The following is a 20,383-nucleotide window of genomic DNA, read 5'->3' as shown; positions in this document are numbered from 1 at the left end:
TTCAGGCCAGGTACCCCCGGGACCGCCGCCGTCCCGCACGCCCCCGGGGCTTCCTTGTGCACCGCCATCACGCCCCCCGCCCAGCCTCCGACCCTGAATCACACAGACAAAAGAAAACTCCCCCCCCCCCCATCCCCCTTCCCAACGCACCCACTTTGATGTCAGAGACTTACCGCTCTGTTGACCAGTTCTTTCAGTCGAAGGTTGTGGTCCTCGCTGCCAAAGGTACTCCTGCTATAAGCCAAAGATCAGCAGTATTTCCAGTCCCAGTCGTACTTTGTTCCTCTTCTTGTCTGGGAGACTGTCAAGTCAAACTGTATCTGTGTCATTTAAGTCATTTCAAACAAAAAAAATGAACTCCGGAGGAATAAACGTAGAAATACAAGGCAATCTCTGTGTCGTTGAGTGGAACTCCCCCCTCCCCCTCCCATATTGGAAAAAAAAGCAGTTTGACTTGACATTGTGTCCCACACAGAGGGTGAACGGGGTGATTTGGGCACATATATTTTACTTAGTGTTGGCGTTTGTGAGGTCAGGGTGGATTGTTGCTGGACAGCAAAGCATGTAGGCACAGGAAGTGCACGGGAAAAAAGCTGCAATGGATGAAATTTCTTTGTCGTCTTCATCAACTACTGAGTGAGGCCGTTGTTAGCCGAAAAGGTAGGTTGTACATGAAAATCTGAGTTAACCCGGTAAAACCTCGAATGGATTGGACTATTTTCTCCATTGCTGTGACTGTGAATCAGAGGTTTTGGGAATTAGATTACACAGAAATTTAAATTGGTCGTGTTGTTAACGGTGTTGAGTAATTAAGATAAAAAATATCAAATTTGCTAAAAAAAAAATGTTTTACAATTTGAACTTTGGTTACTGTTCTCAGTGCCAAAGAGATTTTTTATTCACCTTTTTGTGATTTTTCTTCTATTCAACAACATGCTAACAAATTCCCACCCTTTATTACAGAAATGATAGTTACATGATTTTGTGGTCCAGTTTGTGTACCATTAGTGACAGGGAAGTGTACAGATGTTAAATGGAAGGTATGTTTTTACAATATGCGATTGAGATACGTTTTTAATGTTACGTTGGTTGATATCTTTGAGGCTTTGGGTTTTGTCCATAACCACCTTTTCATGTTTCATTGAATTTAGAATACAGCAATATATATTTTTGCGGGTTTTTTTTGGTATCTGCGTAAATTGACTGCTGGACAACTACAGTGTGTATTCATTTTTTTTGTCAGCATTTCGACATTGAAATGGAGCAACCAGAAATCAGGTTAACGTCTCTCCTCATACTTTTTCAAACACAATCCTGAAACTGTACTTTAATACCAATATGTGTGTTTTATTTCTTCAGTTTTATCATCACCGGTCACATTGCAACTGCAGGGCAGTTCAAAGAGCATCTAATTTATTATACTCCCCGAGAGAAATAGAGGAGTACTTGAATATCGACAAGGTGTCCAACCAACCAGACGGACACTGTGCGCAGGATTTAGAAACACAACAGCTAGCCAGTTAAAAGTCAAAAGGCGTACCAGCGTTTCACAACCCCTCAGCTACACTGAGAAACATTTCAAACTGAATGTAACCCCGTCACTGTTTATTTGTTAAAAAACAAATGAAAAATTGCATCAATCTTGGTGTGCATTACGCACCACCTTGCTAGCAAAAGGTGCCGCTGTGTACGTGTTAGCAGTGGCTAATATTAAATTGGGTGGGGGGGGGGGGGGGAAATGGCCCCCCAAAAAGTGGACAGAACTATGACATTTTGATTTCGGTGTGTAGAAAAGAGGTTTAAAAAAACGCTGGTATTCCTCCTCTATCCACTTCACTCTGGAATTTTCTTCTTGTTTGATTTTTTTTCATACCTTTATTTTGAAGTACGTCTATCAGTTGTACCCTTTTACTAAATGCATTCATAATCGCTCTCAGTGCCTTATAGCTGAGCTAGAAGAAAGATGCATCAGTTGCTTTATTATTGTCATAAATACCAATACAGCTCAGTTAGAAGACATTTGAATGTCAAGGTGCTACATGTTGCAATCAACAGATGAATTGGGAAGCATTAATTACCATTAATTACCACAAATTAGACATAGATAAGACAATCAGGTTTCGCGAGCAATTTCTAGCATTACATTTTACTACATTTTCCCTTATAGAAACACAAAGTATTACTACTTTTGACTCAGCGGTGGGCATTTCCTTGTTTTATCTCTGCTCTGTTCAGAACATACAGATATACAGATGGTAGATGTTTCACTTATAATTCACAAAATTGTTAAACTAAGGTTTTAAACATTTATTGTTTGAGAGACTTGGGAGATTTTGTTCTTCACAATGTGGTAATTCAGGTCACCTCTGTAAGCATTTCAGTATAAACGCAGATCAGCGTTTGAAGGGGAACCTCTGCAGTGGCCATGAGAGCTCAATGTCATTCCTAATCAAGACGAGATACATTATGTTAATCTGTGTTTTTCACACGTATAAACAGCAGTACTGAAGCAAATATGAAAGACGTATATCATTTTCTCTTGTTGGTTGAAATTACTTCTTCCTTTTTTCTTTTTTTTTTACACGGTATCAATAAAGGTTGACTTCCAAGCTTCTCCCGGAGAGTGTCTGTGTGTGATTTGTGCCTGGACTCATGTGTCATACAGGATTCAGTGTCCCTGCAAATGTGGCCAGTAGATAACTGTGCCACTCACAGTTAGCCCTGTATACTAACCCGCACACGCATTTTGGCTAAGCGCAGAATTACCAGGCTTTTTATTTGGCCATGCTCCCGGTCCTGTTTAGCCTAGCGTAGCTTTATCACAACAGGCCTTTTATAATGGGTGACATTTTTGACGGCTCATAGCAGGAACAGTTGTAAATGACCACACATTTGATCAGGTAAGTGAATTAACCTAAAACAAAGTCGGTTGCGTAACCGAGTCAAAAACAGAAATCTTTTGCATGTAGACACAAATACAGAAATATCCGGCACTTGTAATGAGTTCTGGTTACTGTTATGGAAGAGAGAACCAGCAAAGTGGTCTCGCTCAGAGGATTTTTCCTCATCCTTTAATTCTGCTGAGGCTGATGGATAGAAGGGTGCTTTCCGGTGAATTTACCCCGAATACGTTTTTCTTTCCTTTGCTGCGCTGGGTTCACCACTTGCTACCTTCCGGTCACAAGCTTAATACTAACCTTTCCACCTCTACCTCCCAAATCGTCAAAGAGGCACCAACGAGACGGGGAACAATGGAACTGTTGGACGTGAATTCAAGTGTGCCGAAGTGTATCTGAGCGTCCCCGTCCAGCTACAAGGATGCCAACAATCGAGGTGTCACATTCTAACCTAGTGTGTATGAAAAAACACATTCTGCGCTGAGGGAGTATTCAAAATTTGTTTCTCTGGTCGGTAATGAATTTAATACAGCCCGAAAAGCCATGAGCAGTTCCAGCTGGGTAATTACTGTGGAGTCTGCGTTTTTTCCCCTCTGCATGCAGAGGAGAGAAGGATGTGGGATGTTGAAAGGGGTGGGCTGAAGAAAAAAAAAATGGAGAAAAGAATGGAGAAAATGAGGCAGACGGGCAGTCGGTCCTCCAAACCGAGCTGAACAAAGCAAAAAGCAAGAATAACATCAGCTGGGACTCTCCCTCGCAGTCCCATCTCAAGTCAACTGTCCGGCTCTCAAAGCTCCTTGTCATTCATTTGTACTCCATTTCTCCGTTAGTTAGTCTTGGATTCCTAGGTTTTACTGTAATGGCCCCAATCTATCCCACAATGCATCCCACAACCTATTTCACTGGCTGGTCATAATCCAAGATAATGATGGCGGGGAGACTTCCTTCTGTTTAACCGTTTCACCATTTATTGTCTCAATGGTGCTGCAGGCATGATGTTTTTTTGTAGGCCAACACTGGAAGTTAGCATCGCACTGGTTCCCTCGACAAAAAGCCAAATGGGATCTTTCCATTGGAGTTTGGAATATTGCAGGAAATAAGCTCTGTGGCAAATAGAAGTTTGTGATGAGGCTACTTACTAAGTTCTAATCTTCACAAATGAACACCACTTTTGTGATTTGTGAAACCTGAACAGAAGAACATCAGCAGAAGTACAGAGCTAACGTTAGGCCGTCGACGAACTACACGACAGCCGTGCGACGCTGTGGAAGTGGATTAGTCAGTGTTTCCCTGTCATTATTACACATTTTAGGCTTTTCGGGAGTCATTTTACTCCACGTTGTTACCGTGAAGTGGTCATGGTTCCATATGCTCAGGCAACAAAACTACGGTGACGGTCAGTTAGGTTTCGGCAACAAAACCACTTGGTTAGGTTGAGGAAAAACATCATGGTTGGGCTTAAAATGAGTACTTCAACCAAATAACATACATTCGGAAACAAGGTACAAACACGTCAGAAACGTCACTAACGTAACTTCACCTGTCTCTTGATTGCAAGTCCTGTGTTTGACCTGTTCTACTCTCCTGAGAGGCCACTTACCTGCTAAACTTTGTCGCCAGGAGGAAAGACACTGAAAACTGAACCGTGTTGTTTCCCCGAGGCTGCAGGGTCTCTTCAAACTCGCGGCCAACTTGAACGTCAGGCTGCGAATTTTTGAAAGTTGTCTGGTCGCCTAATTTATGTCAACAAAGAAACGTTCGTCAAAACGAAAGTCTGGGTACGCGCCATAATAAGTGGTTATTAAATGGTTCTTCAGCCACATCACAATGCCAGCGCTCCTGCTTCTAGTCTGCTCCGCAGATATTCAGACAATATTTGTGGGAAGTGAATTCCTCCGTCGACCGCCATCATGGAGCAGACACGGCTGAAGGCAGATTTGTGCAAAGCCTCCATGAAGCGTATCATTATATATAAAGACTACAACAACATACAGACTTATACACGCTGTCCTAATGAGAGGTGGAGCAGTCATTGCTGTATGATTACGGCTGTTACCGAATGGCCCAGGAGGCAACTGCATCCATTATAGTAGCTGACATGTTTACTGCTGCTTGGGTTTCTCTGTCTGTAATATTCCTTTTATTTTTACTGACATCCCTTCTTTTTCTTTTCTGTCTTTCTTTCTTTTCTTTTCTCTCTCTTTCTCTCTCTCCATGCTGAAGAAAACCGAGGCCCATAGGAATGTGCTGATGGCTGAGTGTTTCATCTCAGTCTCACATTACCGCCCAGACTGAACCTCACTGACCCACGCACACACGCACACACACACACACACACACACAGATGCTGGTATTTGTCATTGCGCCTATATTTTGATGCCCCTGGTATCCAGGGTAACTGGTGTGAATGCAAACAGCAGGCTGGAAAGATGGAAAGCTGTCCTGTAAGCACAGTGGAGGGTTTTTTTTGTGTTAAAGCTGAGTTTATATGACCGTATTCACTGTTTCTGATCCTCTACTGCTACACGGAGGAAACCTGTAATGTAATGCTTTCTGGACTCTGCACATACAACTTTTCCGAAACTGTCTCCTCGTGGTCTCATTGAGGATTTAAAATAAACCTTTGTTGTAAATGATGCCTAGCATACCTGCTAAACGTTTGGATATGTACAGCGTTTGATCTTATATATAAATATAATGATACATTGCATCATGATATCTTCTTCTCTCGTGTCTTTGATGTGTTTTCATTCTTCTGAAATATTTCCAGGAGAGTGTCAATTCTATGTGAGACCGTGCCCTCTTCTCTCTTTCCCTCCCTTAGTTGGATTTGAAACATCTGTATCTGTTCTCAATTATTATTATAATGTTGTGTTGTTACCATTGGTCTCGCTGGCCGACAAAACATTCCCTGTTAGTCAGTTAGCATTATGGAATTATCAACCACCTCTGTAGTTCTCCTCTGCTGCACGGGGCAATTTTAACATCTTTCAGACTCAAACTGTGTTCTTGTTTCACAGTTTTTTTGTCTTGACTTCAGACAGATCTTAATCATTGGGTACATCCCAAGTCTCTTAATTGCATCCAGGTTTTCCCCTCACAAGGAATCGAGAGACGAGACGTCCTTTGCTCTGAAGCGTCACTTGAAGCGATGTCTTTTTTTCTGATGACGGTGGAACGGCTGATTCCAGCTGGATGGGCTGTCAGTCGGCTTTAACAGCTGGAGAGACTTTTGATGGAGTTTGTGTCTGCAGACATGTGAATTGTACTAATACTGATAAAGACACACAGTTATCATCACTTCCAGAGCAGCAGTGCTTTCTCTATGTAGCCTGTAATCTGTTAAAGTTAATCCTGTATTCACACTGTGTACTGAATCCTGCTTAGAGGCTACAGGATCGATTTGCACCGGCAGAATACGTTTATATGATTTATTCATTATTTACGTCTGTATTTATTGATATTCTGATTGTAAAATCAATATTTAATAACCCAGAACATGATTATAGTATCTTTTGAAAACTAGAAAGTATTTATAAGGCTATGTGTCGGGGGAAATTGAAATGATGTAACTCATATCAAACCAGGAATTATCCGCCTCAGGTTACTGAATGGAAATGACGATGAATTATGTAAAAGGTGTTTCTTGCCAACAGACAGACTCTCTCTCTCTCTCTGACTTTAATAACTGTATCCATAATAACAGATATTGAATGAAATATCAGATTATGAAAAGTCAAGTCTTTCTAATAAATGAAGAAAGTTGTTTGTAGGCCTTTTGTTGTTCAGACCTGCAATGGACATATATTTTAAGCAAATGGTGAATCAGTAATAAAGTTGGAGAGCGATACACTTGAGTTGAATCTGTGATCTGTCTTCAGTCTGATATGAAACGTCAGTGATATTGAGAAATATCAGATCAGTCCGATCGGCTAACTAACTCTTCCCGTTATTAGAGATCCAACCCCTTTCCCTTCAGTCTCCTCACCTGGCCATCTCCACCCACTCGCTCACCTGTGTCTCATTTCCCTGATTAGTTTTGCAGTATATATCTTCACTCTTGTCTTTTCCAGATTGTCTGATTTCATGACTCTCTGCCTTTCTCCTTATCGGATTTGTTTGCCTGCTCAGACTGTCTTCCTAGTTTGGCCTTCCTTTGTTGAAGTGAGAAAACTTTTATCTTACCTGGCTGTCTATAACTCAACCTCAGCGGTTTCTGTTTAGCAGGCAGCTGTTTTCAGTGAGAAATCTCAGATAAGCGCACTGTACTCTGTCTGCCCAGCACCAAGATAAAGGAGCCTGTCTCCTACCAACAGTCAACGCGGGTTTATATCAATGGAATAAAGGCAATCTTTCCCTGTTTAGAAGTAATTGTCAGTAAAAAGAAAAATTCATAAACATGCTGACGTTTGCGAAACACAAATCTCGAAGTTATCGAATATGCACGTCGTTGATTTCAAATGATTTGTGTTTTTGGTGAAAGGGTTTTTAAACAGGCCCTTCCACATATACTCAACTCTCAACTCTTCAGTTATGTTCCAACACTGATGATGTCGTGGACTTTGGAAAACCCCAAGTGCCACAGAGGCTGACGAATCTACTCTACCACTGAGGGCTACTGACTGTGTGAATGAGTTCATGTCAGGGCTAGTTTAGATGTATGACCTTTCCCATCAGCTTTTAGTTTCTTTTTGAAAAGTGTATTTCATTTTTGGTGTTTTAGTTTTAGTTTACTTTTTTTTTATCATCATAAACACTCTGTTTGGTTCCAACTGATTAGTCACTTTCCGTGGAGAATCTGTTTTATGTGTGTAGTGACACACTTTTTGGATGCGCCAAATTTGTTTTGATTCTTTTTTTTCCAGTTACATCACTCTTTCTTGCATGCAAAGAGGCCTCGGCTGCGATCCCACAGATACTCTTCTGGCCAGCACAAATTAAAAGAAAAACAAAAGACGAAGAAAGAGACACATTCCAACCAGCGACAACACACAATTACTGACATCCGGCGAGTCTGCGTTGGTCCAAGCCGCCTCGAAGTCATGCAATTTCCTCATCTTATGATGATGCACGAACAGTGTCATTACCAGGCAGAGATGGAGACAATAGTTTGAGGGTTGGTTGCTGTTGAATGTGTGTTTGTTTGTGTCAGTAGGCATGTCTTTGTTTACTTGTCTGTGCATTACACACACTATTTTTAAAGGTGCTTTAGAGGCAATTGACTGTTCGCTAAACCCCCTCCCCCAACCAGTGATTGCAGCTGTGTTCAGATACTTCCGTTACACTTCCATGTAGTATACTGTGTACAATATGTACTTGCTTGTGTAGTATATGAATTTTGACAAATCAAACAAGGCTGTCATGCACTGAAAAAAATGTTGTGTTGGATTTACTTAATTTTTTTTAGGTAAGTGGTCGCACGAAATAAATGTATCTAAATCCAGATATATATTTTAAATTGACTTTACTTTATTTATATTCATAATTTAACCTCAACTATTTTGAGTAAAGTTTACTCACTATGTTCATGTTCAGTATACTCAAATGTATTATGTAACCTCAAATACTATTTACCTTTTTTGTTTTAGTAGATTGAGATCAATTTAATGGTTTAATTTCCACAAACTAAAATTAAGTTTGATTTAGTTAAACATTTTTAGCTATTACTAGTATCTTAACTTTCAATTAGTGCTGTGCGATATGACCCAATATGTATATCACGGTATTTTGCATAACTTTGACGGTACCACGGTATTCTTTTCAAACTCTTACACCTCACCATAAGGCCAAGCGTGCAGAAGAAATACACTCTTATTTCAATGTTTTCGCAGCACTGGTGTAAGAATGCGGTCTTTTCAGCAATTTCAATTGTTAAAATCGACAGGAGATTTTTCCACATAGATTCTCATGAGATCTGCTCTATGATGTCTTTCCTTGTCTCTCCTCCCTGTGTCACGGTGTGGGTACATCTCACTGGAGTAAGGAAACGTTTCAGAATACCCTTATTTGATTGGCTAAACTGCATCACGTGACGTGATTTACAACGCATTGGTCGGCGTTTTTCCTGCACCGCTTAACAAGCGCCGTAAATGCTGGAAAGGAGCGTGAATGAGTGCGCTGCATAAGGCAAAGGCCCGCAACCCACTGAAAACGGGTCCGCGGCGACCCACCAGTTGAGAATCTCTGGTCTGCAGGATCGTGACGAGCGGTGAACAGCTGTTCGTGTGGCGTGTCTTCCGTCTCTTCCGCTTTCCTTCACCTACATTCCCCTGGGTCCTAAGTCCCTCCCTTTACAGCGTCTTATCACCCTCTATATACCAACGTACATCTATTACAAATGCCACACATATTAAACGTAATCAGCGTTGCATATGTGTCAAACTCTGTCGGTGCATCTCTGGTCTGTCTATGTTCATCCTGCATCAATTTGTTCTGTTCTTTAATGTAACGTTGTGCACGTGATGAGCATCTCCCAGCTGTTAGCAGACTGTTGTGCTAGCAGGCGAGTGAGCTGTACCCAGCATGCAGTTCGGCGGTGAAATTTTATAAATGTACAATTATTAGTGTTACAAATTGTTTCTGTGTCACAAACTGTTGTGTCGTGGTGTTTTGCCCTGTTAAATAGCGTTAGTTGTGGGTTATTCATTGTTGTGTTATAAAGTTAGAACCATGATCAAGGGTCCCTCTCAATACAGTTCATAGAAGTAGAGTGAAAACAATCCCGCCTACAGAATTTGAATTTCTAGCAGTCTGCCCATGCGCAGACAGGAAAACGTGTGGAAATTAAATTGTACATATTTTTTTCTCATTACTTTTACCTGAATGGAATTAACTCATTTTAAACGAGCGCAGAACATTTTGAGATTAATTAAAAAAGATACGTAGGATTCAATTACACATTAAAATCGATTAAATAAGCTAGATTAAGACATGTAACATTTACAAGGGGGCCGAATCATTTTTTTCAGTGTGGTATTACCGGAAACTATGAGCGCAAGATATGACCGCTTCTTCTTCTTCTTCTTTTTAAAGGTACCTGACAAACATAACCGCCGGTTTGACTGCAATTGTTGGCATTTAAGCTATGCGTGCAAGATGGAAAATACACCGCCATCTCCACCATTTTCACAAGTTTGAAGGTCTTTCCCCTTCCGCTACGTGGCCAAGATGGTGGCCATTGAGGGTAAGAAGTGTCTCAACTTTTTGTTCTTAAGTACACCATCTAGGGCCCTGCATTTTGCCATACTTGTCAGACTGAACACACACATATGCACTTAAAATAGCAAGTGTAAGTACGGAAGAATGCAAATTGAGATACAGCATGAGTTTTCTGTCAAGAGTTAGCCTAAATGAGCTAGCTAGCTCCAGCTGATTAAATCTGCTAGCTACAGTCATTACTTTAGATCATTCTGTGTATATTCAGGGACCCATTGTTTGAAAACTTACTAAAGATTTCAGATGGTTAAACTGCCATTATTATCAGAAAACTCAACCGACATAGCAACGAAGGCACAAAGGAGGGCGGGGCTTTGCAAAGGTGCGTTAGAAGGAGATCCAAACAAAGGGGAGATGTAACCGCTGTAAAAAGAAAAGGTAAGAATAAATACAACCCACACATTGCTGTTATAAAGTCACTTTGTGGGCGTCAATGGAGCAGCAACTGGTCAAAAACGGTCCAAAAAAAAAATGAAAGAAAGTGAAGCAGCCAAAGTGCCAGCTCTGCTTCGCTCAGCACTGAAAGGAATTACAGTTCTGTGATGCAAACGTGGCACCAGGAGCTGCCCTCAACAGCCCCCCCTCCACACACACCCCCCTCCTCTTTGCTTCCTCCCTCTTCCTGCCAAAGCCAACGCGACCACTCAGGCCTCAGGGGCAACTTGTGTGGCACAGAATCCCCACCTCCACCTCCAGCTCTTCATCACCTCCTCCCCTCACATGTACTCAGTAAAGCTCTTACAGATTCAGCTCCCTACCTATCTCCTTGCCTTTATTTATCTCCTATCTCCAGCTCACAATCTTTGACATATTCACAGTAAATACTCCATGAAGAACTTCTTGGAACTCACTGAATAGATTCTCTACCGCGGCAAACTGGGAAAACAACACTGTTCTATTGAACTATCGGTGTTGCCAAATGATTAGTAACTGGACTCTTTTGTGAAGAAACATTGATGGTCCTCCAGGTTAAGTTTAGTTAGACCCACACTGTCTCCAGTAAGAATGATCATACCTTAACAACTTGTATTACCGTGTAACCCGCTGACCAGGAAGTGGGAAGAGCAAGAAAGATAAATAAATAGAGCACAGTTTGTTCCAATACTCCCACACACGTGCATGTGCGCACACACACACACATACAGACATACACACATATAGAGCTGTTCGCATGGATCAAGAGAAATAAGGATGGACTGGTTTAAAGGGAGGTTTAATGGGGGATTTTTAGAAACAAGCAGTACGTGTAGATAAAGCTTGATACGTTCGAACCAAGAAAAACAATGTCACATTGTGCACAATGTAGTTTTTTCAAGGTGTTCCACGGTGTGTGAAGGCCTGATATGTCATTTGTTAATTTCACTTGCACAACAGGCCTAAACCATAAACATACATTTGGAGAAGATAAACAGGCGGCAACCTCCGGTTCTGAAAAGTGAAGCCAATACAGTTGCAAAATGAAGTCTGATTGAATAGAAATCTACGAGAAAATGAATCTACTTCTCATTTGATTTATTACCTCAGTAAACATTGTAAACATGAGTTTACGGTCTCAATTGCTAGTTTCAAGTCTTCTTCAATAAAATAGACGATGGAATGCGCTAAGGTGTGGCTACCTTGTGATTGACAGGTCACTTCTGCTATCAGAGCCGTATACGCCGTCTCCACGTCACTCCTCCGTGGTCCAAATAGGATCACTTCCATTTACTGGTTGCAAAAAAACAAGATGGCGACGGCCAAAATCCAAGATGGCGACGGCCTAAATGCAGAACTCAAGGCTTGAAAACCACAGTCCACAAACCAACAAGTGACGTCACGACGACTACGTCCACTTCTTATACATCTATGTCTATGAATATATCACATATGTTCTATCCCCTGCTGCTTGCCATCCACTCTGTTTAGAAGACTGCACAGCTGTATTTTAAGGAATCTGTATATGTTAGCATACAGTATCATACATTGATCAGCTGTTTGGTATATGATCACTTTAAACATGCTATTGCAATGCAATATGAATATCTATTTTGCCCCCAAAAAAGGATAAACACTAACATTACTCAGGGTAACTGTATTGTATAATTACACTGGGTCTCCAACTGGTGACTGTTTATATTCTATTATAATTGAACTCGTCCTTCTAGCTTCTCAAATCCAGAGATGCTCTCAAGCCATTTATTTCAAGTCTATAAGTAGAGTCTCAAGTCACTGTGTGCGCAGCCCAAGTCTAAATTGTGTCCAAGTCCAAGCCTCCATCTTTGTTTCAAAGGTCCTGCAATAAATGAATGAAAACATAACCCCCACCCTTTTCTGACCCCCCACAAATCATTTTTGTTCAATCCCTGAAGAGCTTCTAGATTGCTCCAGTTGTACTACACACACCACAGGAACCAGAACACCAACCGTATCCAGCGTTTTAGAGTTTTGGAAAGAACTGTAGATGCCTGAAAGTATAAAAACACAGAAGACACGACCACAGTCAGGGAGGGCATGAAGTGACCAAAATTCAGGGACCGGATGAAAGTCTGACATTTACATAGTGGACACATTAGCAGGGCAGCCAGGACACAGTCTACAGTATTTTTTGCTTCACTGGGATTTGTTCTCAATCAAATGTGCTCATGTGCAAACTTTCCCTTTCCAAATTTATTATGCGTATTGCAGGCCTGGTTTGCATTAAGTCCCCATACCCAATTATCATGCTTATTTATTTCTCATAGAGAGTAAATGGAGGAGAACTCTTTGCCTCATGAAATTTCATCTGGCATTTTACCGCTGCAATCCAGCGTGGACGTGATGAAGAGCCCAGGGTTTAGCCTACATGATTGTTTGAACCATGTTTAAACCACTGTGTTTTAGGTTTGCGACCATCTCTTGTGTATACACATTCTGACATTTGTGTCCAGCAAAGTTACATGCTCAAACATCTGTTTTCTTTCGTGACCAAAGTGATGCTTAGTGGGGAAACACACAGTGAGATTACTGGTTTCAATGGTAACAGCGTCGGTAAGGAGCTGTCACCAGAAGAGGAGAGAGAGAGAGATAGACGGAGAAAAAGAGAGTACTGGATCTGAGTAACACAATTTATATTTATAGTCTGAGGAAAGCAACCATAGACTGAAAGGAAAGTGTAAGTGTCGTATGACTGAATGGGGAATGTGATTGCGCACTCTGGAAGTTAAATCTCACTAAAACCTTAACACACACATACCAAGCCGAATCATATATAAATACCTTAACACTGAGTACCTCGTTGTTCATGGTACGAGTTTGGTGAAATCCCATCAGCTAATAAATCTCCTGATTATAAGAAAGAAATGAACATCTGTTGTTCACTCCTGAGGCAGCCTTCAGCCAGTTTCTGTCACTGTGTACTCTAATCTCACTCTGTTTTGTCCAGTTTCCACAAAATTGAAGCAGTAGTTTGACATTTTAGGAAATACGCTTTGATTTCTTGATGAGAGTTAGATGATAATAACATTGATACCACTCGTGTTTGCACGGTAAATATGCAGGACGGCTGCCTGTTAGCTTAGCTTAGAATAAAGACTGAAAACATGTGGGACCAGCTAGCCTGGCTCCGCCCAAAAGCAACTCAATTTGGCTCACTAATTAACACATTGGATCTGGTCTGTGTTATCCCCAGAAAAACCAACATGACTCGTTTTATGCGTCTGACAATTTCTTGGCCGGGCGCAGTGACCTCCTCGACCTTCTGTCATTGCAGTGGGGTTGCCAGGCAACCAGCGCAGACTCCACTGGAGACTGCACTGGTAACTTATATTTAGTTTAGCTACCCAGCTGCTGGCTTCATCTTTAGCGCACCGGACACGACAGTGATTTCAAAAGAGAAAAAGTGTATGAGTCACATTGTGCACAATGTATTTTCTTCAAGGTCATCCTGACATTCTCTCTAGCGGCCATCAGGGGCGACTCCGAATGAAGCCAGATTAATAGAGGTCTATGAGAAAAGGACTCTCTACTTCTCACTTGATTTATTACCTCAGTAAACATCGTAAATTGTGAAAAAAAGGGAAAAAGTGTGTTTCCAAAAGTGTCAAACTATTTTTTTTAAAGATATGATCAAGTAATACAATCTATACACAACTGGTGCTTAGTCATGCAGTTTAAAGCTGAAAATCACATGATACTGATATGACTAAGCCCTCTAGTGCAACATTGTTTGACTGAGAAACACCAGCTGAATCAAACTTCATGAGCATGAATTCTTCCTCAGAGCTGCAGAGGCCATCACCAACCACAGAAAGAAAAGTGACAGCAGTGCAACCTGATAGAACAACATCTACATAAGTTGTCATTGTTCCCTCCTGCCATGTCATGCAGTTTGGATAGAGCCTTTGTGTGTGTGTGCGTGTGGGTCAATCAGAACATAACCCTCTTCTGTCACAACCCAAGGATTTATATGACATATCTGAGGAAAATAATAGTCTTCACAGTCTGGTTTACTAACCGGGAGGCCAGAGTTACTTTGTGTAACATTTTATCTATGTCATCTATGTCATTACGGTCATTACACAACAATAAAAATACATACAAAAAACGTAGTGTTGTATGGCTGAATTACAAAGTGCATCATTATAATTATAATAATAAAAGAGCACAGCGCAACATGTGGAGGGAAAAAGTAAACAAATAAATCCGCTGTTTTATGCTTGTTTGTTCTACATGTGTCTAAGTTATTCTATTATATCGTGGTAACGAGTTTGAGAGCAGACACCAATTTGAAACAAACGCCGTGGAAAATTCAAATTCTGATAGAAAGATTTAACAGTGATATTACTAGCTGCCACACTTACGTACGCACAAGCCTCGACGACTAAAACAAAAGTAATAATTTTGGTTTGGTAAATGAAATTCTTACATTAAAAAAGATTTCTGTTTGGTGGCCGACTCAAGTCTCCGTTTGCAGCTTCATACCCAGCACACAAATGCATCACACTGGCAGTCTATGACCGATCAATAGTAATATTACATTTTCATAGAGAAACCTCACTGAAATAAGTGGCTTCCTTGTAATCAAGTATGTAAGAGTTTGCTGCTACATTCTTACTTGGTCTGGTATGACCAGCTTATGGTGGCTAATGCTATCTAATATTAGCAAACTTTAGATAAACATTGCTGTGTATCTGAGTGCCAGTTCAGAGACTTTATGACTCTTCTCTACTAAAGTGTGCTAATGATAGCTAAAGTTAGCCACAACAAGCTACTGGTCATTACGATGAAACAATAAAACACAGAGTTATTTGCAGTGTGTTATGGAAGACAACCCGTTTCTCTGACCCTTTTTGTAGTTCTTTGTGAATACTAGCTAGTTAAGTGATTTAAAAAAATGCGTTGCACCATTAAAACTGGAAGTCACTGTTGCATCTCAAACTCTGGATATGTACACCAAATTGCACTGCACTTCTTTAATCTAAACGGGAGATATACTCACAGGTTAACTTTAGCTGTGTCACTTGCTAGCTAGTTCAATTAGCTAACTCACAGCTAGCTAGTTGGAGTAACAACTTATCTCAACATAAAATGTAGTTTGTGAGGTGCCACCAGTTTTACTTTAGCAATGCAGACAGTGAACACAAACTAGAGCAACAAGCTGCTGAAGAATAGTAGGCTACACCTGCACATCTGGGCAAAAGGGCAGCATATATGCCGGTGCTCCCTGAATTCCTAATACTAAGGGCTAGTTGCTAACTTGCAAACTTAGGCAAAGAAAGGCCTTTAACGTCCTGTGATGACACTCTGTATTTAATCTTTAATTCAGACTTAATGAAGGATTTAACTAATTGAAAAGTGTTGAAGGGAAAACAACACAAATTATATTGTTTGAAATATGGATTATCATGCTACAGAATAATTATGAAGTGGATCTGAGTATTTTTGACCTGCATCTTCAATCAATTTTCACATCTCCCTTTAATTTCACCTAAAGTGTTGCAGACACAACACGTCTTCAGATGACTGTTTCAAGCTTGTTCCCCGTTCTGTTGTCAACATAACAGGTTGGCTCTAATTAACCCCTCAGACCTTCAGTCAAACACACACCGGCGCTCTCACACATACACACACCGTCCCGCCGTGCTAAGCCTTGGAAACCTGCCTCGTCTCGGAGCACCTTCCATTGGCTCGGCTCCCACCGGACGCTGTGACGCGCTCTGTCAGGCCATGGGTTGACCAGGTTCGAGGTTGTAGTTTACGGTAGATGGTATCACATGACTCACACTCACACACCATCGTATTACGTGAGGTTTAGCAGAGCGCCAGGTGATTGTTGGGTAAGTGGATAAGAGTCTGGTGAGAGCAGGAATCCAGGGATTAGCTCTAAAGCCACTATAACTCGCCCTACGAGTACACGTAAGCATGCAAACACACAAACGGACACAACAACCACCAACCACTGTGCTGACAGGAGTCCTCTGTTATTCTGGACAAAAGTCTGCCTTGCATAACAATCCTCTACATTTAACCCACTAAGAGCACACACTCCCCTCTCCTAAACATGACTCATGGATGATCTCCAGTTCCTGTAAATCAGAGGAGATTACTGTAGGTTCACTTACAGCAAGTACACATTGCACTGAAGCAAGGCAGCACGACACTGTTCCAGGCGCTCTTCCCTGTGGAAAACATTACCAAGATATATAGGAAAAATATTTAATTCTGAGACGTTTACTGCTGCTATGAAACAAGGTATATTGGTTTTACACAATCACAATCACAATCATCAATCATAATTCTTCTTCTGTCCGGCACAAAGTAACCATATTAAAAATCTTTTTACACAATGTGCAGTGAGTCAATAGGTTTACTTTGAAGAAAAAATGAGGGAATACTGAGAGAAGCTGTAAAATGGTTGGTCATGGAAAAGAGTGAGGGAAGGCAGGAAAGATATTTGAGCTGTGCCTTGTGAACTCAAACAGGGCATGGTTGCACAAGTGGCAGCTTGAAAGAGAGTTTCGTCACTCAAAAATCATACAGGGCCATCACTAAATTAACTTAATTGTTCTTTCGGTGTTTTTCTGGGATACGGGTAAGAAATTCCACTAATACTACTGGGGAAAATGTAAGTCATTGCTCCAAGCTGGAGACTGTCAAGGTTTCGCTTGATTTTTTTTTTCCAAGCCGCAGCTATCTGTTGCCAGCTCTTTGAGTGTTACATAGCACTACCACCTTTTTATAATCCATTGAAACACATTTGGCTGCCAATCTGTCCAAGAGTGTCCGGCTGCAGACCTCACATCTGGGGACCCAGGTCTGCCCGCCAATGGATAGAGAGGGTCCCCCAGAATTAAGATCCTTAAGTTCCGTTAGAGTTTTTTAAAATTATTATTAAAAAATGTCTTAACTGAAAGTTGTTTTTCAAGTAACAAAAAGGAGCTAGACATTGTTTCTTGTGGCGTGTTTGTGAAAAGCTAAATAAGCTGAATAACAAACACGCCTAACCCGTGTGATTGAAGTGCGAGTGATGTTAGCCTGTTAGAAGCTAACCTGTTACTTCAGCTCTATAAATCCATTTGAACAGATTCTTAAACAATATAAGACTTAAAAGACTGACGATAATGTTGTTGCTCAGAAGCACTCACTCTTCTTTCATTTCACTAGCAAACATGCTTACTGACAGTTAGCTCCAGCTTAGCTTTTGTACAGTAAGCTAACGGTCAGTGGTAGCCTAACCCACAGAAGTTGTAATTACAGCCTATAAATTGGGACTTTCCAACTTTGAAGGGGAACATGGTGCTTGTGTCCAGCAGGGGATGAGGAGGAGATTTGCTGGCAAGTCCAGCTTTCTTTGGACTGTTATTATTTTTCCACTTCCTGTGGTGCAGACTCTGACAACTGATTTTTTTTAGGGGGGGAGGGGGGAATGTACAGTGTGTTTGTAGCTTCACTTTGTAATTCAGTGGGACAAGCAGGGGTTTTTCTTCCATCTTTTTGGGGAGATTTTTGTAGAAAATAAGTATGCTGAAGACTTATTTTTCTCTATCGACCCTGTAACAGAGAACTTCATGTCTGTCTAACGAATCAGCTATGAGTCTTAAAACAAAAGGATTCATTGCACACAGTACAAAAAAGTAAGGATAAATTAAATGATACATGTACAGATCAAAGGGGGAGACAGGAGGCTAAATCTTGGCCTCACTGTACCAGTTGGTGCGTTTGAGCCCTGTATTCTATACATAATCTCCTAAAATTGCAGTCAAAATGTGCGGTTCATCCGGGAGGATTGGTGTAAAACTTTTATGTGTCCACCATGGTGGTTTTGCTGCACACAGAAAAAAGTGCCAGAGGAAAGAATATTGGATACACACATCATGATGAGGGAGTTTTACACAGAATATTGAGCAAGATCAAATTACACAACCATACCCGGGACAATGTAATGTCCAAACCCCGCTGTGGCGTCAGGGTCATCCTGGGTCTGTCAGTGGGGGGAACAGAGTTTAGAATAAGGCTGACTGGGCCGGCGACCGCAAACACAGCTCTCCCTGTGAAATTCCACCGTCAGTAGGGGCTTTTTCCAGGCCCGGTGCGCCACAACCCCCCTGTTTGCAGAGACTCAAGAGCGAGAGAGAGACTGCTTGAAAAGTTCCCCGTTCATGTACTGAGAAGATATTAGTTGCTGCAGAATGTGCAGCAGGAGAGTGACAGTGGGCAGTATTTTCACAGTACAGTAGAGCAGAGAAATGCATCTATTGGCTATTTACTACAACAAACTACTCAGTAAACACGAGCACAGTGGGTCCATGTTCGGCTCCAAACACTGAGCTGACGTCCGATGGCCTTTTCCTGCCTCCCCGACTGAAATGATGGATTGTTATGAAAATGATCATAACCATAGATGCTCACCACAGAAGTTGTCATTCTCTAGGCGGAAAGAGCGCCGCCTACAGAAACTTCATCAGGAGAAAGCCTCAGCAACTCAGATGGGGACATAACAGAATGAAACTAATGTTAACATTGAGGTTGTTGAATCCTGTTTATGAGTAACACATGCAACCCTCAGCTTCCAACCCATTTAAAACCACCTTTGACTGCCAATACCATGTACACACCCTTATTTTGATAGGTTCAAACGGCATTTGGGGAAATGTAAGAGCAGTTTTCTCAGCACATGTACTATAATTCACTTATTTAAGCCTGGAAGTGCAGCTACAAAACGTTGTCTTTGTGGGAAAAAAAAAGAAAAAAAAAAAAGAGACTTTTACGTGGTCCATATTTTCCCTCTCTCATGTTGGGCAACGGTGCTTTCAAGGAACACACATCTGTAAATGATCTGATTCCTGCCTGAATATGTTATAAGATAAAACAAACGCTGTGTGTGTTCCATCTCCTTCCCTCCTCCCACTCACATCCCTTACGCAAGAGCAGAGCACCATCTTGTGGTGAAGATCAATATCTTTCTCTTGCGTTCAGATTCACACACAAATTGATGCCACTTTATGGCTCATTTGAACATATTTCTGGCGCTTTTATTCAAGAGGAAAGAGGAGAATTACTGCGAGACAATCCTTTTTCTTTCACACTAAATTTTATTCAACGGTTTAAAAACATGATTGAAAACAATAATCAGCATAATAAACTGCAGGTATCAATAATCATCATCAAGAAATGTCCATGTCCCGATTAAATACACAGACACCTATAAGGACATTTTGAAAAACAGACTTCAGAAACAGAAACAGGTCGCTCCTCAGTGAGTGCTCTATGGGTGTTCTTATGGGAAAAGCCTAATTTGACTGCAATACCTTCTGGGAATTTGAGTTCTTAAAAAGGAGAGAATAGACTCACGGAGCGGTATTGGTTGTCATGCAAGTATAAAATAAATATTCCCGGCCTATTATGGCTTTTACAACCAGCTTCAAATGCAAGTCAGTTCCACCCGTGTATCATTTTAAAAAAAAGTCAAGTCTTACATGTGCAAGTAGAAATGCGTGTACATTCTAATGAGTGCAGGACAGCAATGGTTGATGGTTTTCTGTTTGCATTGCTCCCGACTGTGGAAAACACTAGAATACTAAAACTGACAAGTGAATGAAGAAAGAAGCAAACTCCCTCCACTGAGCAGGAAGATATGAGGGAAGGAGAGGAAGCATTAATGTCTCCTCTTAAACGCTCTAAAAAATATATCTTCTTGTGAATATTAACAACTTCCCCTTTAATCTTTACTAAGATGAGAGGCGGAACTTGCAGGCTGGGCCAGCGGGCTTAAACTGTAACTTGGACAATAAATTGCTGGAGACACCCTAGAGTGA

At 41.2% G+C, this 20,383-nt stretch overlaps 1 protein-coding gene across 1 annotated transcript in view; it reads left to right on the top strand.

The window, feature by feature from the left end:
• antxr1c (ANTXR cell adhesion molecule 1c) overlaps nucleotides 1-811 on the top strand; it is a gene marked incomplete at its 5' end in the record, with an annotated part of 30,797 nt that extends 29,986 nt beyond the window's left edge. Inside the window, one exon of the mRNA XM_079181983.1 lies at nucleotides 1-811. This exon is cut by the window's left edge and continues 161 nt beyond it. Coding sequence (XP_079038109.1) covers nucleotides 1-97 — 97 coding nt within the window. The 3' untranslated portion in view covers nucleotides 98-811.
• Between the last annotated feature and the right edge of the window lie 19,572 nt (nucleotides 812-20,383).

The sequence above is a fragment of the Pholis gunnellus genome (genome assembly GCF_910591455.1).
Source record: "Pholis gunnellus genome assembly, chromosome: 21".
Lineage (NCBI taxonomy): Eukaryota > Metazoa > Chordata > Actinopteri > Perciformes > Pholidae > Pholis > Pholis gunnellus.
Note: the sequence above shows the minus strand (reverse complement) of the source record. Positions and strands in the feature narration are given on the sequence as shown.